We start from the raw sequence: 25,045 nt of genomic DNA, 5'->3' as shown, positions 1-25,045 counted from the left end.
TGATGTAGAGCCAGAGAAACCAGGTCAGTAGAGCTGCTTTAGTGGGAGAGAACCAGGTCGGTAGAGCTGCTCTAGAGAGAGAGAACTAGGTCAGCAGAGCTGATCTAGAGCCAGAGAACCAGGTCAGCAGAGCTGCTCTAGAGCCTAAGAACCAGGTCAGCAGACCTGCTCTAGAGCCAAACAACCAGGTCAGCAGAGCTGATGTAGAGCCAGAGAAACCAGGTCAGTAGAGCTGCTTTAGAGGGAGAGAACCAGGTCGGTAGAGCTGCTCTAGAGGGAGAGAACTAGGTCAGCAGTGCTGATTTAGAACCAGAGAACCAGGTCAGCAGAGCTGCTCTATAGCCTAAGAGCCAGGTAAGCAGAGCTGCTCTAGTGCCAGAGAACCAGGTCAGCAGAGCTGCTGGAGAGCCAGAGAAGTCAGGTGAGTAGAGCTGCTTTAAAGCGAGAGAACCAGGTCAGCATAGCTGCTTTAGAGGGAGAGAACAAGATCAGCAGAGCTACTTTAGAGCCAGAGAACCAGGTCAGCAGATCTGCTTTATAGCCAGAGAACCAGGTCAGCAGAGCTGCTTTGGAGCCAGAGAACCAGGTCAGCAGAGCTTCTCTAGATCCTAAGAACCAGGTCAGCAGAGCTGCTCTAGAGCGAGACAACCAGGTCAGCAGAGCTGCTGTAGAGACAGAGAAACCTGGTCAGCATAGCTGCTTTAGAGGGAGAGAACAAGGTCAGCAGAGCTACTTTAGAGCCAGAGATCCAGGTCAGCAGAGCTGCTTTAGAGCCAGAGAACTAGGTCAGCAGAGCTGCTTTAGAGCCGCCAGAGAACCAGGTCAGTAGAGCTGCTCTAAAGGCAGAGAACCAGGTCAGCAGAGCTGATTTAGAGGGTGAGAACAAGGTCAGCAGATCTGCTTTAGAGCCAGAGAACCAGGTCAGCAGATCTGCTCTAGAGCCAGAGAACCAGGTAAGCAGAGGTGCTTTGGAGTCAGAGAACCAGGTCAGCAGAGCTTCTCTAGAGCCTAAGAAACAGGTCAGCAGAGCTGCTTTAGAGAGAGAGAACCAGGTCAGCATAGTTGCTTTAGAGGAGAGGCCCAGGTCAGCAGAGCTGCTTTAGAGCCAGAGAACCAGGCCAGCAGATCTGCTTTAGAGCCAGAGAACCAGGTCAGCACAGCTGCTCTAGAGCCAGAGAAACAAGTCAGCACAGCTGCATTAGAGCCATAGAACCAGGTCAGCAGAGGTGCTTTAGAGCCAGAGAACCAGGTCAGCAGAGCTGCTCTAGAGCCTAAGAACCAGGTCAGCAGAGCTGCTCTAGAGCCAAACAACCAGGTCAGCAGAGCTGATGTAGAGCCAGAGAAACCAGGTCAGTAGAGCTGCTTTAGAGGGAGAGAACCAGGTTGGTAGAGCTGCTCTAGAGGGAGAGAACTGGGTCAGCAGAGCTGATCTAGAGCCAGAGAACCATGTCAGCAGAGCTGCTTTAGAGCCATAGAAGCAGGTCAGCAGAGCTGCTCTAGAGGCAGAGAACCTGGTCACCAGAGCTGCTTTAGAGGGGGAGAATGAAGTCAGCAGAGCTGCTTTAGAGCCAGAGAACTAGGTTAGCAGAGCTGCTCTAGAGCCAGAGAAACCAGGTCAACAGAGCTGCTTTGGAGGGAGAGAAACAGGGCAGCAGAGCTGCTTTAGAGCCAGATAACCATGTCAGCAGAGCTGCTCTAGAGACAGAGAACCAGGTCAGCAGAGCTGCTTTTAGAGGGATAGAATCAGGTCAGCAGAGCTGCTTTAGAGCCAGAGAACCAGGTCAGCAGAGCTGCTCTAGAGACAGAGAAACCAGGTCAACAGAGCTGCTATGAGGGAAAGAACCAGGGAAGCAGAGCTGCTTTAGAGCACGAGAGCCAGGTCAGCAGAGCTGCTCTAGAGCCAGAGAACCAGGTCAGCAGATCTGCTTTAGAGCCAGAGAACCAAGTCAGCAGAGCTGCTCTAGAGCCTAAGAACCAGGTCAGCAGAGCTGCTGTAGAGCCAGAGAAACCAGGTCAGCAGAGCTGCTTTAGAGCGAGAGAACCAGGTCAGCAGAGCTGCTTTAGAGCAAGAGAACCAGCTCAGTAGAGCTGCTCTAGAGGCAGAGAACCATATCAGCAGATGTGCTTTAGAGGAAGAAAAAGAGGTCAGCAGAGCTGCTTTAGAGCCGGAGAACCACGTCAGCAGAGCTGCTCTAGAGGCAGAGAACCAGGTCAGCAGAGCTGCTTTAGAGGGAGAGAATCAGGTCAGCAGAGCAGCTTTAGAGCCAGAGAACCAGGTCAGCAGAGCTGCTCTAGAGCCAGAGAAACCAGGTCAACAGAGCTGCTTTAGAGGTAGAGAACCATGGCAGCAGAGCTGCTCTAGAGGCAGAGAACCATGTCAGCAGAGATGATTTAGAGGGAGAGAACCTGGTCAGCATAGCTACTTTAGAGCCAGAGAACCAGGTCAGCAGAGCTGTTCTATAGCCAGAGAACCAGGTCAGCAGAGCTGCTCTAGAGCCAGAGAACCAGGTCAGCAGAGCTGCTTTAGAGCCAGAGAACCAAGTCAGCAGAGCTGCTCTATAGCCTAAGAAGCAGGTCAGCAGAGCTGCTGTAGAGTCAGAGAAACCAGGTCAGCAGAGCTGCTTTAGAGCGAGAGAACCAGGTCAGCAGAGCTGATTTAGAGCCATAGAACCAGGTCAACAGTGCTGCTTTAGAGGGAGAGAACCAGGTCAGCAGAGCTACTTTAGTGCCAGAGAACCAGGTCAGCAGTGCTGCTTTAGAACCAGAGAAGCAGGTCAGCAGAGCTGCTTTAGAGGGAGAGAAAGAGGTCAGCAGAGCTGCTTTAGAGCCAGAGAACCAGGGCAGCAGAGCTGCTCCAGAGCCAGAGAAACCAGGTCAACATAGCTGATTTAGAGGGAGAGAACCAGTGCAGCAGAACTGCTTTAGAGCCAGAGAACCTGGTCAGCAGAGCTGCTCTAGAGTCAGAGAACCAGGTTATCAGAGCTGCTCTAGAGCCAGAGATCCAGGTCAGCAGACCTGCTTTAGAACCATAGAACCAGGTCAGCAGATCTGCTCTATAGGCAGAGAACCACGTCAGCAGAGCTGATTTAGATGGTGAGAACCAGGTCAGTAGAGCTACTTTAGAGCCAGAGAACCTGGTCAGCAGAGCTGCTCTAGAGCCAGAGAACCTGGTCAGCAGAGCTGCTTTGGAGCCAGTGAACCAGGTCAGCAGAGCTGCTCTAGAGCCGAAGAACCAGGTCAGCAGAGCTGCTCTAGAGACAGACAACCAGGTCTGCGGAGCTGCTGTAGAGCAAGAGAAACCAGGCCAGTAGAGCTGATTTAGAGGGAGAGAACCAGGTCAGCAGAGCTGCTTTAGAGCCAGAGAACCAGGTCAGCAGAGCTGCTCTAGAGCCAGAGAAACCAGGTCAGCAGAGCTGCTTTTGAGGGAGAGAACCAGGTGTGCAGAGCTGCTCTAGAGCCATCGAACCAGGTCAGCAGATTGGTTTATAGCCTTCGAACAAGGTCAGCAGTGCTTATTCAGAACCAGAGAACCAGGTCAGCAGAGCTGCTGTAGAGCCAGAGAACCCAGGTCAGTAGAGCTGCTTTAGAGAGAGAGAACCAGGTCAGCATAGCTCCTTTAGAGGGAGAAGACCAGGTCCGCAGAGCTGCTTTAGAGCCAGAGAACCAGGCCAGCAGAGCTGCTTTAGAGCCAGAGAACCAGGTCAGCAGAGCTGCTCTAGAGCCAGAGAACCAGGACAGAAGAGCTGCTTTAGAGCCATAGAACCAGGTCAGCAGAGCTGCTTTAGAGCCAGAGAACCAGGTCAGCAGAGCTGCTCTAGTGCCTAAGAACCAGGCCAGCAGAGCTGCGTTAGAGCCAGAGAACCAGGTCAGCAGAGCTGCTCTAGAGCCAGAGAACCAGGTCAGTAGAGCTGCTTTAGAGGGAAAGGACCAGGTCAGCAGAGCTGCTTTAGAGCCATAGAACCAGGTCAGCAGAGCTGCTCTAGAGCCAGAGAACCAGGTCAGCAGAGCTTCTTTAGAGCCAGAGAACCAGGTCAGCAGAGCTGCTCTAGAGGCAGAGAACCAGGTCAGCAGAGCTGGCATAGAGGGAGAGAATCAGGGCAACAGGGCTGCTTTAGAGCCAGAGAACCAGGTCAGCAGAGCTGTTCTAGAGCTAGAGAAACCAGGTCAACAGAGCTGCTTTAGAGGGAGAGAACCAGGGCAGTAGAGCTGCTTTAGATCCAGAGAGTGAGGTCAGCAGAGCTGCTATTGCGCCAGAGAACCAGGTCAGCAGAGCTGCTTAGAGCCATAGAACCAGGTCAGCAGAGCTGCTCTAGAGGCAGAGAATCAGGTCAGCAGCGCTGATTTAGAGGGAGAGAACCAGGTCAGCATAGCTACTTTAGAGCCAGAGAACCAGGTCAGCAGAGCTGCTCTAGAGCCAGAGAACCAGGTCAGCAGAGCTGCTTTAGAGCCAGAGAACCAAGTCATCAGAGCTGCTCTATAGCCTAAGAAGCAAGCCAGCAGAGCTGCTTTATAGTCAATGAACCAGGTCAGCAGAGCTGCATTAGTGCCAGAGAACCAGGTCAGCAGAGCTGCTCTAGAGCCAGAGAACCAAGTCAGCAGAGCTGCTTTAGAGCCAGAGAACCAGGTCAGCAGAGCTGCTTTAGAGACAGAGAACCAGGTCAGCAGAGCTGCTATAGAGTAGGGGTGGGCGGAATTCGCGGAATCGCGTTACGCAAATCTCCGCGAAACGGTAAATAATCTCCGCGAACACGCAGAAATTCCGCGAACACGCGGAATTGCTTGTTCGCGATACTTTTTTCCTGTTCGCGATCGCTGTTTGCGTGCTCGGGGTGAAATATCTCGCGAACACGCATATTGAGAACGCGAACAAGCAAAAAATTTCGCGAAGTCGCGGAACGCAGATTTTTGGGCAATTTCGCGTTCTCCGCGGAACGCGAAATTACCCAAATTCCGCAAATTCCGCGAACGGAACGGAATTTGCCGCCCAGGCCTACTATAGAGCCAGATAAACCAGGTCAGTAGAGCTGCTTTAGAAGGAGAGAACAAGGTCAGAAGAGCTGCTCTAGATAGAGAGAACCGGGTCAGCAGAGCTGTTCTTTATCCAGAGAACCATGTCAGCAGAACTGCTTTAGAGCCATAGAACTGGGTCAGCAGAGCTGCTTAAGAGCCAGGGAACCAGGTCAGCAGAGCTGTTGTAGAGCCAAGGAACCAGGTCAGCAGAGCTGCTATAGAGCCATAGAACCAGGTCAACAGAGCTGCTCTAGAGGCAGAGAACCAGGTTAGCAGAGCTGGTTTAGAGGGAGAGAACCAAGTCAGCAGAGCTACTTTAGAGCCAGAGAACCAGGTCAGCAGGGTTGCTCTAGAGCCAGAGAAACAGGTCAGCAGAGCTGCTTTAGAGCCATAGAACCAGGTCAGCAGAGCTGCTTTAGAGCCAGAGAACCAGGTCAGCAGAGCTGCTCTAGAGCCTAAGAACCAGGTCAGCAGAGCTGCTCTAGAGCCAGAAAACCAGGTCAGAAGAGCTGCTGTAGAGCCAGAGAAACCAGGTCAGTAGAGCTGCTTTAGAGGGAGAGAACCAGGTCAGCAGAGCTGCTTTAGAGCCAGAGAGCCAGGTCAGCAGAGCTGCTCTAGAGCCAGAGAAACCAGGTTAGCAGAGCTGCTTTAGAGGGAGAGAACCAGGTCAGCAGAGCTGCTCTAGAGCCAGAGACCCAGGTCAGCAGAGCTGCTTTAGAGTCATAGAACCAGGTCAGCAGTGCTGCTTTAGAGCCAGAGAACCAGGTCAGCGGAGCTGCTCTATATCCTAAGAACCAGGTCAGCAGAGCTGCTCTAGAGCCAGAGAACCAGGTCAGCAGAGCTCTTGTAGAGCCAGAGATACCAGGACAACAGAGCTGCTTTAGAGGGAGAGAACCAGGACAGCGGAGTTGCTTTAGAGCCAGAGAACCAGGTCAGCAGAGCTGCTCTAGAGCTAAAGAACCGGGTCAGCAGAGCTGCTTTAGAGCCAGAGGAACCAGGTCAGTAGAACTGCTTTAGAGCGAGAGAACCAGGTCAGCAGAGCTGCTTTAGAGGGAGAGAACCAGGTCAGCAGAGCTGCTTTAGAGCCAGATAACCAGGCCAGCAGAGCTGCTTTAGAGCCAGAGAACCAGGTCAGCAGAGCTGCTCTGGAGCCAGAGAACCAAGTCAGCAGAGCTGCTTTCGAGCCATAGAACCAGGTCAGCAGAGCTGCTTTAGAGCTAGAGAACCAGGTCAGCAGAGTTGCTCTAGAGCCAGAGAACCAGGTCAGCAGAGCTGCTGTAGAGCAGAGAAACCAGGTCAGTAAAGCTGCTTTTGAGGGAGAGAACCGGGTTAGCAGAGCCGCTCTAGAGGGAGAGAACCAGGTCAGCAGAGCTGCTCCAGAGCCAGAGAACCATGTCAGAAGAACTGCTTTAGAGCCATAGAACCGGGTAAGCAGAGCTGTTTTAGAGCCAGAGAACCAGATCAGCAGAGCTGTTGTAGAGGCAGAGAACCAGATCAGCAGAGCTGCTCTAGCTGACACTGACTGACTGACACTCACTGACTGATACTGACTGATTGACACTGACTGACACTGATTGACTGGCACTGACACTGACTGACACTGATTGACTGACACTGACTGACTGACAATGACTGACACTGATTGACTGACACTGACTGACTGACACTGACTGACACTGATTGACACTGACTGACTCATGCTGATTGGCTGGCACTGACTGACACTGATTGACACTGACTGACTACTCTCTTCTACTCTACTACTCACTCGCTACTATTCTCTACTACTCTCTCTCTACTATTCACTCTCTACTACTCTCTACTACTCACTCTCTGCTACTCTACTACTCTCTACTACTCACTTTCAACTACTCACTCTCTACTACTCTACTACTCTCTACTACTCACTCTCTACTACTCTCTACTACTCACTCTCCACTACTCACTCTCTACTACTCTCTACTACTTACTTTCTACTACTCACTCTCTACTACTCTTTACTACTCTCTCTCTACTACTCACTCTCTAGTACTCTCTACTACTCACTCTCTACTACTCACTCTCTACTACTCACTCTAGTACTCACTCTACTACTCACTCTCTACTACTTACTCTCTACTACTCTCTACTACTCTCTACTACTACTCTCTACTGCTCACTCTCTACTACTTACTCTCTACTACTCTCTACTACTCACTCTACTACTCTCTACCACTCACTCTCTACTACTCTACTACTCACTCTCTACTACTCACTCTCTACTACTCGCTCTCTACTACTCTCTACTACTCACTCTCCACTACTCAATCTCTACTACTTACTCTCTACTACTTACTCTCTACTACTCACTCTCTAATACTCTACTACTCTCTACTACTTTCTCTACTACTCACTGTCTACTACTCACTGTCTACTGCTCTCTGTCTACTACTCACTCTCTACAACTCTACTACTCTCTACTGCCCTCTCTACTACTCACTCTTTACTACTCTCTACTACTCACTCTACTACTCTCTACTACTCCACTCTCTACTACTCTACTACTCACTCTCTACTACTCTCTCTCTACTACTCACTCTCTACTAATCTACTACTCTCTACTACTCACTCTCTACTATTCACTCTCTACTGCTCTCTACTGCTCACTCTCTGCTACTTGCTCTCTACTACTCTCTACTGCTCACTCTCCACTACTCACTCTCTTCTACTCGCTCTCAACTACTCTCTACTACTCACTCTACTAATCACTCTCTACTACTCTCTACTACTCCCTCTACTTCTCACTCTCTACTATTCACTCTCTACTACTCTCTACTACTCACTCTCTACTACACACTCTCTACTCCTTGCTCTCCACTACTCGCTCTCTAATACTCTCTACTACTCACTATACTACTCACTCTCTACTACTCTCTACTACTCACTCTCTACTACTCCACTACTCTCTACTACTCACTCTCTACTACTCTCTCTCTACTACTGTCTACTACTCATTCTACTACTCACTCTCTACTACTCTCTCTCTACTACTCACTCTCTACTACTCCCTCTCTACTACTCTCTAAAACTCACTCTCTGCTACTCAATCTCTGCTACTCTCTACTATTGACTCTCTACTACTCTCTACTACTCACTCTACTACTCACTCTCTGCTACTCTTATCTACTCTCTACTGCTCTCTCTCTACTACTCACTCTCTACTACTCTCTACTTCTCACTCTCTACTACTCACTCTACTACTCTCTACTACTCACTCTCTGCTACTCTCTCTATTACTCTCTATTACTCTCTACTACTCTCTACTACTCTCTACTACTCACTCTCTACTCTCTATTACTCACTCGCTACTCTCTACCTCTCTACCTCTCTCTACCTCTCTCTCTTCTAATCTCTACCTCTCTCTGGCGGTCGCCAGTAGATAGTTATAGTTAGGACCGTGTTTCCATAGGAAATCCGCAACATTCTATTTGGAATAACTTTGGCGCCGGTTGACGAATCCTCGCGAAATTTTCAAAATAGGTGGTGCGCTCCACTCCGCTCCTACTCTGAACGTCTCGGGGGGATTCGTCAAGTGGGGGTTGAGAAAAAAGGGGGGTCCCAAAACGCGTTTTCACCATGCAATTTTCCATAGGGACCTTTAGTCCAAGGTACAGCCCGAACGGCTGAACAGAATTACTTGAAATTTGGCAGAGAGGTAGTCCTCAGCTCAGGGAAGTGCCTTTTGCAGGCCTGGTGTCAATCTTTTCAGTAGTTCCTGAGAAAATCAAAAGTAAAATCATATATATATGTGGGCAGAGCCTAACCACACATCTCATCCTGAGATCTGATTGGCTGTCAGCACTTCATCCAAGAAGTGTTGGCAGCCATCTTGGGACCAATATACATGATAGCACCTCATTAAAAAGCATTGCGGTTAATAGAAGGTTTTAAGACTTTAGTTACATTATAAATCATTTGTTGATGGTACCATACTCATTTTAGGAATTGTGGTATGTTCTAAGGTGATTTCACCATGTGAAAAAGCCTTCTGCTGGGATATCATGATTGAGAGAAAATTATTTTCTCATGCTTTTCCCACAGAGGTTTGAAAGGTGATCTATAAGCTAAACTGAGAGCTTATTTTCTGTAAATTCACATTATCTTTCTCGGTCATGTGAGAATGAAGTCTGACATTCTCAGTAAAACATGTACATCTAACAAGGGCAGAGACTGTCAGTTGATTCCTTTGTGTTCTACTGCAGCTTCCCAGAGTGTTCCAAAGAACAACTAGAGCGCTAACAGTCCTACTTATGATAAACGTATGGCACACCTGAAGCCATCTTGCTTGGATTAAAGTGGTAACTCTTAAAACATTTAATTTAAAAAGGAACAACATGAGGGGGTTCATTTTTCCATAACAAGTATGATTAGTGCTGCAGAAAGAAAAACTAGGGCACATTTTGACTTCTGAAATCCTCTTTTATTTCATTAAAAAATTCTGACATGCAGACTGAAACATGCACTTCAAATACCAGCAGCAGTTTTCCCTGGTGAGCAGTAGCTTTACTACAGTGATCTAATGAGCAAAAAGAGTGCTAACATTCTGTATTTATGGAAAATGTGTGACACATCTGAATGCCTTCTTGATGGAATCAAAGTAAAAAGCTGAAAGTATTTCCTACTGTGGAGACTGCAGTAAATGAGGAAATTAGGAAACTTCATAACACATAAGTCTCCCAAGATGGCCACCAGAGACAAAAGAGCCCAAATGTAGCCCAAATATCACCCAGATGTAGCCCAAGTATAGCCCAATGACAGAATGTCCCAGAGTGTTCTTAAAAACAACTAGAGCGCTTACTGTCTTCATTATGACAAAAGTATGGCACACCTGAAGCCATCTTGATTGGAATAAACTGGTAACACTTAAAACATTTAATTTAAAAAGGAACACAATGAGGGGGTTCATTTTGCCATAGAAATTATGATTAATGCTGAAGAAAGGAAATGAGGGCACGGTTTGAGTGACTTCTCAAATCCTCTTCTATTTCATTAAAAAACTTCTGACATGCAGACTGAAACATGCACTTTTAATACCAGGAGCAGACTTCCATGGTGAACAGTAGTTTTACTACAGTGATCTAATGAGCAACTAGAGTGCTAACTTTCAGAATTGATGGCAAATGTGTGACATATCTGAATACCTTCATGATGGAATCAAAGTAAAACACTGAAAGCATTTCCTACTGAGGACGCTGCAGTGCATGAGGAAATTAGGAAACTTCATAACAAATAAATCTCCAAAGATGGCCACCGGAGACAAAAGAGCCCAAATGTAGGCCAAAATCACCCAGATGTAGCCCAAATATAGCCCAATTACAGAAGTGTGCAAAACACTTATTATTTTGTGTTTTTGCAGTGTTATATAGTGCAGATTTGTCAGGTATTGGAGTGCTTTACATGAGCATTGGTTACATCACACAAGAACAAATTCATTTTGGTTGTAGACATGGGGAGACTAAGTGATTTGACCAGAATCACAGAATGTCGAGCTGAAGCAGAAACTCAAACCTGGTTCCCCAGTTGCAAAGTCTGCAGTTCTGGAAGTAACACCACATCCTCTCCCCTAAGTGCAACATTTAATCAAGTGGTCAACTGGATAAAAAAACATAAAGATAACAAATAATTTAAAAGTGCTTTGTCGCTATTTGAAAACTCAGAAAATATGTCCCTATTTTAGTCTTTTAGAGCACTAACCATAATTTTGATGCCAAAAAGACCCCCTCATATATGTAATTTTTAAAGGAAATGCTCTAGGTATTACAGTTTTGATTACATCAAGATGATGTCAGGCGTTCCACACTTTTGTAATAAATATAGAATGTTAGCAATCTAGTTGTTCATTAGGATACTGTTGAGAGGCAGAGGCCAGGGGCACGGACTCTGAAAATTGAAGGCAGGTAGGAGGGTTCAAAGGCAACAATTTAACCACACTGAGCAGGCAGGAAGGGCCGTGGCAGCACAACAGACTATGGAGGGCAGTGGAAAGGGGGGCAGGAGCAACAAACCAACAATACAGGACTTGCAAGAGAGGCTGTGGCAATGTAATAGACCATTGTGGGCAGAAGGAAGAGGCAATGGTAGTACAACCATACATGCCAACAGACCTGATTCAGCCAGGAAACGTCCAATGTTTTTCAGCTCAAATGGGCTTTATTTGATCTGTCTCCTGTCTACAATCTCCTCTTTTTCAATGTAACTCAAAGGGGAAAATCAATACCCAAGTTTTTTCAAAATCTCCCTCTTACCAAGTTCAAAATGTTCACAAGTATGGTACATTGGAGGTTCATTGGATCATGGAAGGAAATGGGGTAGGGACATGAACTTGGATAACAGAGGACAGGAGGGACATGGAGAGGTGCACCAAACTGACCCTGCAGGGTAGGCATCAGGGTTTGCAGCAGCACAATACACCACACAGGGCATGCGGGACGGGAGTGCAGCACAACAACCCATAGAAAGCAAGAGGGAGGGGACAGGACCATGCACATGGACAACAGAGAACAGAGGGGCAAGAGGCAATGGTAGCTAGCTGACCATAATGGACAGACAGGAGAGAAAGCTGCAGCATAACAGACCATAAAGGGCAGGAGGGACGGATCAGGGGCATTACAATGGAACAGACAAGCCAGGAGGGAGAGAGTAGGGGTCTGCACATGTAAACAGAGGGCTGGGGGCAAGGGGGCAGGGCAGGAGCAGCAAGATAGCCATGGAGATCAGGCAGATGGGCACTAGAAGCAAGACACATCATGAAGAGCAACAGTGAGACTGTGATGGCATACACACAGACCATGGAGGGAAGGTGGGAGGTGGTCAGGGGCAGCTAACTGACCACACAGGGAAGGTGGGAGGGGCCATGGCAGCACAGAAGACCATGCATGGCAAGTGGGAGGGTTAGTGGCAGCACACTGGCTATGATGGGCAAGAAGGAGGGTGCAGGGGCATGCACAAAGGACGATGGAGGATAGAAGGGAGGGTTAGGACCTGTGCACAGACAAGAAAGTTCTGGGAAGGGGCCTCACAACAGACCGCACGGGGCAGGCAGGAGGAGCAGTTGCAGCACAACAGACCAGGGAGGGCAGAAGGGTGTGGCAGTACAATGGACCATGTAGGACAGGAAGAAGAGGATAGGGGCATGGCATGTGGACAGGCAGGGTGGAGGTGGCAGGGACAGGTTACAGTCATCTGGCAATGCTAGGCAGGAGGGAGGGGAGTGGCAGCTCAACAGAACACTCAGAGTAGATAGGAGTGGCAGGTCCATGGAACATGGTGGGCAAAAAGGATGGAGCAGGGGCATGCACAAAGACATTGGAGGGCAGGGGGAAGGAGAATAGGGGCAGCAAGCTAAGCACAGAGTTTAAGCAGGAGGTCAATGATGGGGCATAGAATTGGGCAATGGAGGGCAGGAGGAGGGGACTGGTACATCATACTAAATTGAGGGCAGTGGCAGCACATCAGACCATGCATGGCAGGAGGGAGGAGGCTAGTCCATGGATTCACACAACAGAGGATAGGGAGGAGGGGGATGGGGCAGCAAGCTAACTGTTCAGAGAAGGCGGGTATTAGGAACTTTATTGTTTTTAAAACGTGTGTCTGTGCGAACTACTTAAAATATGAACAAGTATGCAGCATAATCTCACTTTTATTCAGGAAGAAGAGGACGTTTGTGACTGTGACTCCGGGCTCACTTGGCAGAAACACCCCCTGACCCTCCACCCCCTATCGCAAAATGTAATGCCCGTGAAAAGGGTAGGTGGACACAGTGTTATATAGAACATAGTCCTGAGAGCACGATTGAAAATGAAAACTAGATATAGTGTACGGTATAAACTATTCACCAAAAAGTGTGATATAAGATGAACCGGGCGTGAAATATAATATGCAATACATTGTGCGCAATGACAGATTCATTGGAGAACGCGAGATAGCACAGGCACTAGCGCGTGCTATGCGATGTGTGCCTTGGAGTGTAATATGCACAGGGCAGTGTTGTGTAACCTAACTAGTCTATAAAGTTGTAATATAAAATATGTGCTGGGGAGTGTAACGTTGCATATGCACTGTGACAAAGATATGGATCCCAGATTGTAATATGTATGGCATAGCACTGTGCGTTATAACATAGGCATCGAGGAAGGCACGGTAGATGGGGCAATATAACCCGTGCGAAGACAAGTGTGGCATGACATATTCAAGGGGTGGTGTTACAGTGCACATGGGCTAGAGAGTGTCATAGCATATGCACTAGCTGGTGGAATACAACACAGAGGTGTGTGGCACTCGGCAGGCAATGGTGGGTGTAACACAGCATTGGGCTCTGCCAGGAGCGCGCTGTGACTCTCAAGTCATGTTCGTCTCCTTTCCAGAGAGTAAAATAAAAAGTATTACACATCCGGCAGTGGATGTGTGTTTTATTAACCGTGAGGGGGGTTTCTTACATAGTTTTGGTCGAATTGTTGTCGAATCCCCTTTGAATGGCTTGGTGTACATGTGTATTAAATGTGCCCGTCAATAGCTACCCATGTTTGTATAAATAAATGACAAGGGTGTCAACCGGGATTAGGCACGGTAGGGCATCAGACATGTCAGAGCTTCACTAGTGGTGTAAATACATTCCACGTGGATTCATTGTATGCATAGTCGCCTTTTAATGAATATCACTCAAATCGTCATGGTGATAGGTACGTACGGTTAGTCCAGCATGTCCTAGGTGTGTCTATAAATATATATTTTTTAAAAATAATAAAAAACAGTGGCCGGCCCTGGGGATTGGGGTAAAAAAATATAATTAGGAGACAGGCCCTGGGGGATGGGGTCATCAGGGCCAATAAATTAGAATAAGAAGGGGAACCACACAGACCCCTTCTTAAAAAATTAAAATAAATAAAAGACTGGCATTGTGCCGGAGGCCACGCCCCCTCCTTGCAGCACTCTGCAAACGCGCCCCCTGGCGAGTTGTAAGTTGGGGAATTAATTCCTCTTCAATACTGTGGGTCCCTGAGGGCCAATTAGCCCAAAAGGCATCTCCAGTATGCGCCAGGGAGCTGCGCTGCAGACAGGTGTTCTGAGGCCAAGCCCCTTTTTACACCTCTCTGCAACCCAGCTCTGTGGCGCTTACTGGAGGTACCTAGTGGTCTAGTTTGACCCTAGGGACCCTTAGGATTCAAGGGGACTTAATCTCTCAACTTAGAACAGCCACAGGGCGCGTGTACACAGTGGTGAAGGGAAGGGACGGGGCCTGAGGTGACGTGTGCAAACACGCACTATGGCACGTTTTAAATTGGGGATATAATTTCCCTTCAATACTGAGGGCCCCTGGGGGCTAACTAGCCCACCAAGGGCTTCCAGTAAGCGACACTGAGCTGCATTGCAGAGAGGTGGTGCAGGCTGTGCCACTTTTTACACCTCTCTGCAACGCAGCTCTGTGGCACTTACTGGAGGTACCTAGTGGGCTAGTTGGACCCTAGGGACCCTCAGGATTCAAATGAACTTAATCTCCCAACTAAAAACGGACACAGGGCGTGTTTACACAGTGGTGAAGGGAGGGGACGGGGCCTGAGTTAACGTGTGCAAAAACGCCCTGTGGCCTGTTTTAAGAGGTAGTTTTAATCCCCCTACCCTATTATATACTAGGGGCTTACAGAGGAGGTCATGCTAATCACAGGGGGACCCCAACGCATAATGTTCCCTAGTGTATGTAGGTGTTTTCACTGTATTCTAAGTGTCTTTTAACATAGCACTGGCTCTAGGACTGGTTAGTCAGACTCAGTTACCAACAGTATCCGTCTGAAAAAGTTGAGGGTACAGGATGATTTTGCAACAAGGATTCTTTCTGCTCTTCTTTTTGTTCTTTCTGCACGTTATCCTTCTTCCTGCACTTTTCTTCATCTTTGAGGACTTATGTTTCTTCTTTCTGCACTTCTTTTTTTTCTTTCTGTGCATTTTTTCTTCTTTCTTCACATGTCCTATCTCTGTAGGCATAGTTAGAAATTAGCATTTAAAAAACCTTTGAAATTCACAGAAAAAACCATAGGTTTCAGGCACGTTATAGTTAGGAATTAGCATTTAAAAAACCTCAGAAATTCACTGAAAAAACCATAGGTTTCAGGGGTGTTATAGTTAGCTGGACTTTTCAATTGTACAAAACCATTGAAATTCCCCCGTTACAGTTAGTTCAGCTAACTATAACTCGTGCGCCCGCAATGCACTGCTGATGACGTCACATATTACATCACTCATGACATGGTCAGTGACATCACTCATGACATCACTGATGACATCTCAAATGACATCACTGATTACATCACTGATGACATCATCCTTGTGATAGAGTGGCAGACCTCCTCTCACCCTAATATAAACTTTGATACACACATTCAAAAATAGAGACTAAAATTTTCAAAACAATGGACATGCCAATACCAGTTACAACAACTTCTTCAGTAATTCTAAATTCCACATACACATTCACTCATTCACCAACAGTCCTATACAGTCACTCATACATGTACTCACTCATCATATGTACTCATACACCTATACATCCTGTTACACAATGCCACTCATCCATAGAGTTACTCACACACATAGTCACTCATGCTAATGAAGAATCAAACATACATTTACTTGCATATACAGTTATACACACACCACCACACTTACTTCTACGGAAACTTACACATACTTAGTCTTTTAAACAATTACTTATAGAAACACATACTTATTCATACAGGAACTCTTTCAATCTCTCACTCTCACATATACTCACTTATATACACCAATAGTTACATATACTAGTTTAAAACATATGTAGTTACTCATAAAGACACTATTGAGACAGTCATTCACTCACTAACACACCCATACACACACTCATCCACCCATACAGTCATGCACACATGCTGTCTTCAACACATACAAACAGTGAGTCACTCTTTCATGCACCTATGCAATACGTAATACCCCCCACCGAACCATGCAGACACTCAGACTGATACTCAAAAAACCAACTAATAACCTATATAGACACCCATGTAGCTACTCACCAACCCATGCAGCCAATTATACACAAAGTGAGAGACTGATACAGATATTTACATATTTAAACATTACTCACTAAGCCATGTATTCACTATGATACAGTTAATCAGTCCATTTAGACACTTATATACCCATTTATTCTTCCATCGACCTTGAGATATACATATATAAAACATATTTAATTTTCAGAAAAACAGACATTCACTGGATGATGTCATCAGTGATGTCATCAGTGATGTCATTTGAGATGTCATCAGTGATGTCATGAGTGATGTCACTGACCATGTCATGAGTGATGTAAAATGTGACGTCATCAGCAGTGCATTGCGGGTGCGCGAGTTATAGTTAGCTGAACTAACTATAACGGGGGAATTTCAATGGTTTTGTACAAGTGAAAAGTCCAGCTAACTATAACACCCCTGAAACCTATGGTTTTTTCAGTGAATATATATATGTATACACACATATATAAACATATATAATCTGCATATCTATATATATACAAATATAAATGCATGCATACATATACATACACATATATGTTTACATATGCATGTTATGTACATGAAAGTTTGAATATCACTAAAACAAGCAAAGCTAAAAAGCCACCTAATTACAAACAGAATTGCTTTAACTTAAACGAGGGCGAGACCTATTGCATTTTCAATGTTTGTTTACTTTGGTTCCATCAAGAAGGCATTCAGATGTGTCACACATTTGCCATACATTCTGAATGGTAGCACTCTAGTTGCTCATTAGATCACTGTACTAAAGCTACTGCTCACCAGGGAAGTCTACTGCTGGTATTCAAAGTGCATGTTTCAGTCTGCATGTCAGAATTGTTTAATGAAATAGAAGAGGATTTGAGAAGTCAATCAAAATGTGCCCTCATTTTTCTTTCTGCAGCACTAATCATACTTTCTATGGCAAAATGAACCCCCTCATTTTGTTCCTTTTTAAATTAAATGTTTTAAGAGTTACCACGTTATTCCAATCAAGATGACTCTCGGTGTACCATACGTTTTAGTTTATCTTCCCTCCTTTAATTGATTATTTATACATCTTTACCTATTGTAATTTATTGTTGCTTTTGGAAATCTCCTATTTTATATAGGTATTTTCGCTTACGGTCAATTTTTTCTGTATTGTCTGGATGTGTTCATTATTATGAAAATTCAATAAAACATTTTGAACTTGAGAACACTCTGTGAAGCTGCAGTAGAACACAAATGAATCAAATGACAGTCTCTGCCCTTGTTGGATGTACATGTTTTATTGAGAATGTCAGACTTCATTCTCACATGACTGAGAAAGATAATGTGAATTTACTGCAAATATGCTCTCAGTTTAGCTTATAGATCACCTTCCAAACATCTGTGGGAAAAGCGTGAGAAAATAGTTTTCTCTCAAACATGATTCTTGATATCCCAGCAGAAGGCTTTTTCACATGGTAAAATCACCTTAGAAATGAGTATGGTACCATCAACAAATGATTTATAATGTAACTAAAGTCTTAAAACCTTCTATTAACTACAATGCTATTTAATGAGGTGCTATCATGTATATTGGTCCCAAGATGGCTGCCAACACTTCTTGGATGAAGTGCTGACAGCCAATCAGATCTCACGATGAGATGTGTGGTTAGGCTCCACCCAGATATATCTATGATTTTACTTTTGATTTTCTCAGAAACTACTGAACGGATTTACACCATTTAACCAAGAGACATGAGTATGAACCAAGGGCTACCTCTTTGCAAAATTTGGTGTAATTCCGTTCAGCAGTTCGAGCTGCAGCTGCGATTAAATGTTCCTATGAAAAACACTTTATGGGACCCGCCCTTTTGCATGTAGCACCTGTACCTTATAAATATTTAGCAGTAAAAGTATTGCCACGTAGTTCTTTACTTCAATCTCCTGAACACTAGTCTGCATTTTATGTAAAATTATATTTCTCTTTACCCCACCACAGGAAGAAGGTAAAGATATTGCTCAAACCAAGCGGGCACAATGGAATTCAACATACTATTTTACTCCCTGGTCTTCTTGTTCTCCAACCTGGAATGTTCCTATTCTGGACAAGTTTCCATTTACAGTAAGTGATTTGATTCAGTGGCTGAATTGTTTGGTCTGCTAGTGACTGTTTTCAGCAATAGCCAATAATTGCTCTACAGTGGTACTCAGCGGCAAAGAGAGAACTACCATGAAAGCCTTACAGAAAGCAAAGAGAACAATCACAAACCTAACTTTGTTTTAGATTATGTAAACTCACAGATCTCATTTTTTAAGATGTCACCTGGTGAATTAAGTTGACATGTGGTTCTTTTGGAAGCATGTTTTCCAAGAGTTAACTGCGGTAGGGATACAGTTAACTGCATTAAAACATAGGCCCTGATTACAACTACCGTGATAACTCTGATTGCGCAAGCTAAAATGCATTTCTGGGTACAGAAATCCAATGCACACATGTTGAAAGATGTTCTAGAATTTCTCTATTTGTCCCTATTTTCTTAATAAAACTCTCACATTTTCACCCCTAAGGTGTGATGCCAATTGCAAGTGAAATATAATGTAACACTTCCTTCGTTCCCATGAAGATCTTGAGTTTCTATGCCATTCAGGCATTATCTATTATTATACAAAAATTGATGGTCAACCGATGCTGTGCTTGATAGTTGTTAGGGTGTATCTGCAAATGACTAACTGGGCAGTGCGATGGAGGAACTACTGTGCAGAATCAGGAACTCCAGACCCATAGATCTCCTCCCATACCGAACTAAACAAGTCTATAGTGTGCACTAATTCACTGTTGTCTCACTTTACTCACCAGTCTCTGTTTCAGCACTTGTTGCTCTCTTGTCTCCTTAAAAGGTTTTTTCAACAATCTAAATATATTGATTTTGTTCACGTGGTCATGAACCATTTTGCAACTTGTGATTTGCAAACTCCACAACACTAGTGTTTTTGTTATTTTTAAACAATATATTTTCATTGCTTTTTTAGTTCATGAGATTTGCAAAGAATTGGCAAATTTGAAGTTTGTGATTTTTTTATAAAGCCTAAAGCCTTAATTTACAATATAAACATCAACTTGTAATTGCTCAGTTTGGGAATAGGAGCAGCAGCACAGACCATTGACACCGAATTTGTGTGAAAAAGGCCGCTTTTATTGAGATAAATTGTGAAAATCACATATATCAACCCTGGACTTTTCACCTTACAAAACTAAAATCTCGCTATTCAAATATGCTATCTATGTCAAACTACCCCATCCCTAAAAGTCCCCCCCACAAAACTTAACCTGCAAGTATCTAGCTCCTCCTGTGCTGAGCTTCAGCAATTGAGACCACAGACCTCCAAAATATTTTTCCTGCAACTATTAACCTCTAACTAAGCCATGAGCTTGTCTACCCATTCCCTTTCAGCCTGGATTGCTGCTATAAACAGAAATAAACTTGGCTAACCAATGGCAATTTTTGGGCCAATGGCTACCAAGAAAAATTCCCAAAATGCCCATTTCTCCCTCCCCACCCCCTGCCCCACCCGACACTAATACACATTCAAAACATTTGCCAGCCCATCCTGCACCTGCAACAAATACAGCTCCATCCATAGTACTGTCCCTACTAAATGCTCTCATTTCCCTGTTTATCTTCTTCTTCTTCTCATCTGCTTTTCCTATGGCCACGGATGTGTTAGCCCCTCTCCACAACCTCTTAACTGCTTTACTGTGGCCGGGATTCCCCCTCGGTGCTGAGGAATTTGATGCGTGCGCAGTTAAGATGGCCCCCAGTTGTCCTCCGCACACGCCCTCCGTGACGTCAGACGGCCTGGTGCCGTCCAACTCACAGAAGAGGTTAGGTATGAACTCAGTCCACACAATGGGGCATCCTATTTTTATTGAGTACTGCAAATATTATACAGGTGCACACGGTCGATAATAAGCATATGAGTACATTTCAAAATAGCAATTTGGCATAAATCTTTTCTGCATGTGGAGTCACTCTACATGAAGTACAACAATATTTGCAGCATAAGTGTACAAACTGTATAGTCATAAATTGAATAACGACCCTAATATGTGTGATCAGTTGCAGTACCCCTTACCACCCCCATCCAAAATATCCCACCCCAAACCATACCCAAACTTACATAACATAACCGCCGCCACAGAGACAATACACCACGCTGATGTTCCTGCGTCCAGTGCGTATCAGGCCTGAGATCCTCAGGGAAGGGTGTGCAAGGAGGGGGCTAGGGGAGGGGAAACAGGCATTATATCGTTAGCAGTCAGACAACTGTACCATTTTCCCGCATACCACTTCTACAGGCTCATCACCCTCGACAGCCTTAAATTGTTCCACCAGGTGTGCCCAGTCCAGAGAAATCGGCCGATTTCGCAGTCCCCTGTACTCTTCCCTCCCACCATCAACTTAATCAAACAGGGTAACAGTTCTCCTCATTGCATGCCCCCTCTGCCATGCACTCCGAAGACATATAGTGACAAGACCCAGATTGGCACTGTGTCAGTGAAGCATAGAAATGTACCAACACTCCCCTTACCCGTCCTTTAGATAGCGCTGAAAACAATCAGATGCTCATCTACCCAGGACCATAATGTCTGTCCTGCTCCAACAACTCCTTCCCGCCTCTGTTGCCATGCCTATGTAGAAAGAATGTGTCCCCAAAACCTTTTGCATCCACTCCCACCTGGGTCAAACCATTAGTTAAAATGCTATCACAGGCCTGCCATTAATATGCCTGAAAACCTGACCCAAAACTCCTAGACATCATTTCCGTAAAGAAGCGTCCCACTGCACTGGACAACAACTATCCACACGGTACCTGCACAGCAAATTGGAACTACCCTGACCCCTCTGATTCGTTTTCGATTTATGCTACCACACTTGTAATCCCACCTTGCATGGTCAGACGTTGTCACAGGATAACTCCCCCGAGTCGCCATTACACCAAGAGCTCAGCCAGCCTAAAAGCCCCAAAAAACATCCATAACATCAGTGTCAAGAACGAAACCTGCCCCTCCTTGCTTGTGCATATCTCAATAGACTCCTGAGTAATTCCCACATGAGGGCCTCTTCTTTGTTCCAATAGGTTCCGTCTCTCTGGACCATCCCTCTAACATCCTGGTTCCCAACTCCCCTGCTCATGGAGCATAGCCCCAAAAAAGCTTCTCATGAACTCAATGCCTGACAGTTTCCCTGCGATTGTGACTCTGGACTGCCCTTTGTCAATCAATTTAATAATAAAGTGGACCACATCTTTGGTCCATGCCCAGGCATCCCGTCTCCTTTGCGTCCCACTATCTAAAAACTCCCCCCAAGCCTGCCTATATGCCTTCCTCATCAAGAGGGTCAATGGCTGGAGCATCCTTTGCCGCCTACTGACCATAGCTCCAATGGCACCCTGGTCGTCACTCTGTCTGTCTCCGTGGCCAACACATGGAATCTCTGCCAAAGTGAATGAGACAACGCATCTGCAATGTCATTGTCCACACCTGGCACATGTCACACTCTAAGCAGAATATCAAACTGCAAACACTTCAACACAAAAACCCACAGCAAATTCAACACCCTTGCTGACTGCCGGTTAACTACCTGCACCGCAGCCATGTTGTCAATAGGGAATAAACCCTTCCAGCAACCAACTGCTCTCCACACAGGGACTCTGCCAGTACAAAGGGGTACAATTCTAAGAAGGCTATGATCCATCCCCCATGCTTCAATTTATAGGGCCATTCCTCCGCGCACCATGTCCCTTGCCAATATAGTCCAAAACCTATCCCTCCCGGAGCAACGGAGTAAACCTGTGCATCCCAATCAAAGTCTACCATGGTCATCAGGGGCACTCTGGTAAAAGAGTCCAAAAAGAAACACCATATTCTCAAATCTCATTTTGTCCCTGCTAACAATCTGACATGGTGATGTGGCAGAGGTAGACCTGACAATGACATCCCCGTTCTCCTACATAATGTCCTCCCTGCTCTCACCACCCTGCAAGGAAAATTCAAATGCCCCGACAGCACTTGCACCTCTTTTGCTGTGCTATGTAAAGCCCTCTGATACCAGATTCGGGTCAAGTTTGCGCTATATAAACTCTGTAAAATAAAAATAAAAAATAAAAAATAAGCTTTGTGTTTTGCTAACATGGCATCCAACAATTGTATTGTCAATTTTTTCTCCACTGTTAACTGGGCTTCCGTTGCCACCTAGTCAATTTCAATGCCCAGGAATGACAGCACCCCCAGGTCCCACATGAGCTCCTGAAAACTCACCAGCATCTGCTGCCAGTCTGTGGAATCAGGGTTCCGCACAAAAAAGAAATCATTTAAATAGTGTGTCACATGCTTGTGCCTAGTGCATCAAGAAAACAACCACTGCCACTGGAGAAAGGTACTGAAGCGTTCAAATAATGTGCATGATATGAAACAACCCATTGGAAGCACATTGTTCACATACCATTGGTCCTCAAACTGAATGCCTAACAGCTGGAAGTCAGCTGGGTGAACCAGGAGCAAGTTGAAAACCAACTTGATGTTGCTCTTGGCCATTTGAGTCCCCCCTAGTTACTTCCTCTAGTATGGACAGCGCCATATCCACTGAAGAACATATGACTGACGCCTTGTGCTCTAGGATAAAATTATTCACAGAAGTACTCTTTGGCCACGGCAGGTGTTGTATCAATCTGAATTGACATTTCTTTTTTTTCGGAACCACTCCAATCAGTGACACAATTAAGTTTTCCATGGACCAATCATCAAATGGACCAGTCATCCTCCTTTCCTGTACCTCTATCCGCAGTTTTTCTTTTACTAAATGTTTAAGGGCACTGACCAACTTCAAAATGCTCACCCACCTGTGCACCCTCGGACCTTTTTACCCCAGTCTGAATCCCCATGCAAATTTCTACCCCAACAACCTGACATCTTCCTTCTCATCATAGGGATCCCAACCAAAACTTCAGGCGGTCTTGCCCAATATGGTGTATAAGCTTTTAAGTGTAGATCCTTGTACTCCCCGCCCACCCCTAAACCCTGAAGCTTGACTGAACTGCTGACTACTGCCAGGCCCCTGCTGCCACTGCCCTGATGAATTGCAGGCTTGTCCTACAGCCCCATAGCAATCAACAAGGGGCTGTTTGCTGACACATTTGGAACAGTCATGTCGGAACTTGCAATATTGCCTGGTGCAAGCTTCTTAGCATGCACCTGTCTGTTCCTCTTGTCTTTTTCCTGTTGTTCCCATCCATCCCCGGGTGGGGTTGCCTTCAAAGGGCTGATACACAATAGGCAACTCGCTGGCCTTAAAGATTGTCCTGCCAAACTTTTCTGAACCCATGGTATGGCACCAAAGATCTGAGTCCACCTCACCCCACTGTGCATCATGATCCAGGGCCATGCATGCCCAAAAACTTGTCATTGTATTGGGCACAGGCATAACCCCCATAATTGATGCGCGCCTTCCGAAACATTTCTATATATTTAAAGAGTGCCTCACAACTTTTTTCACAGTAGTCGCTGGCATAAATTAGGAAAGCTGCCATCCAACTATCTATCATCACAGGAACCTTAGATCACTTGCCTAGCTCACATTCTTTCCTCCTTGGCGCCCTCCTTAGCCCCTGGCTCCCTTTGTAACAATTTTAGCATTTCCACGTACTCCTCATTACAAATTTTTTCCTTTGTCGATAGTATGAGTGTGCTCCCAAAGACTTCAAAACCCCACATGAAGGGAAGTTTCTTAACCCTTTTGCTGCTAGGCCTTTCCCCATCTGTGCTTTTTTTTGGCTATTTAGGGTAGTTCTCGATTAGGTCCCTGTAACGTTTTGTCCACACAAGGTAACCACACCAAATTTGTGTCCTTTTCTTCCAACATCATGGGGATTTTAAAGGTATCCAGGGTTTGTGGATTCCCCTGGAGCGGACCCAGAAATTAGCCAAAATACAGCTTCATTTTGGTTTTTGGGGAAAAATGGGGAAAAAGGGCTGCGGAAGAAAGCATCTGTTTTTTCTACCTGCAAATGGTATCAACAAAGGGTTTGTGGTGTTGAAAACACCATCCTCTCAGCTTTCACGGACAGGCAGACTTTTGTCAAAAAAATAAAATTTTCTACACAGTTTTGGCATTTTCCTGGGACATAGATTAGTTTTGCTACTTTTTGTGCTTTCAACTTACTTCCAGTTAGTGATAGAAATGGGTGAAAAAGCAATAATGGATCCCGGAAAGCTATACATTTCTGAAAAGCAGACGAAATTCTAAATTTCGCAAGGGGTCATTTGTGTAGATCATTCAAGGTTTTTTTTATAGAAATTAACAGTCGAAACGTCTAATAGGTATAACAGATTTTTTAAAACTATATACCTTTACATCTGCTGGACTCATCTGGTTGTGGCGATATATTGGACTTGTAGGTTCATCAATAACCAGAGTAATCCAGAGCCAATAACTGAGCTGCATCTTGCAATGGTTTTTCATTGTGTACCCGGCATATAGCAATTAATTTGGTAAAATATAAAGAGTGAAAATTAGGTATCAAGGACACCTATGTATTTCCTAAATGGGAACAAAATATAGAGTGTAGAAGCAGTAGTTATTTGCACATCTCCGAAATTGTATGTACCCATACTAGCATGTGAATTATAGGACATTTTTCAAACTGACTTCTTTTTTACACATTGTCTTACATTTGGAAGGCAGAAATGAATAGGAAGTCAGTAGGTAATAACAGTTTCTCTACAATTCTGTGTTCCTTTAACTCTCCCAATAAAAATGGTACCTCACTTGTGTGGATAGGCCTGGGGCCAGCAAGAGAAAAAGGGCCAAAACGCAATGTGGACACACCACATTTTTACAGTGAAAACGGACCCCTTTTTTGCAAAGTGCCTAGCTGTGGATTTTGAACCCTAGCTCTGCCGACACTTAGGGAAACCTAGAAAACCTATG

At 45.3% G+C, this 25,045-nt stretch overlaps 1 protein-coding gene across 1 annotated transcript in view; it reads left to right on the top strand.

The window, feature by feature from the left end:
- Positions 1-25,045, top strand: part of LOC146863772 (uncharacterized) — a 183,835-nt gene that overhangs the window by 43,950 nt on the left and 114,840 nt on the right. The window contains exon 2 of the mRNA XM_085627969.1: positions 18,058-18,180. Coding sequence (XP_085484095.1) covers positions 18,096-18,180 — 85 coding nt within the window. The 5' untranslated portion in view covers positions 18,058-18,095. The remainder of the gene's footprint in view (positions 1-18,057; positions 18,181-25,045) is intronic.

This window comes from Triturus cristatus, chromosome 2_1 (assembly GCF_964204655.1).
Source record: "Triturus cristatus chromosome 2_1, aTriCri1.1, whole genome shotgun sequence".
NCBI lineage: Eukaryota > Metazoa > Chordata > Amphibia > Caudata > Salamandridae > Triturus > Triturus cristatus.
This window is presented reverse-complemented; position numbering and strand designations above follow the sequence as displayed.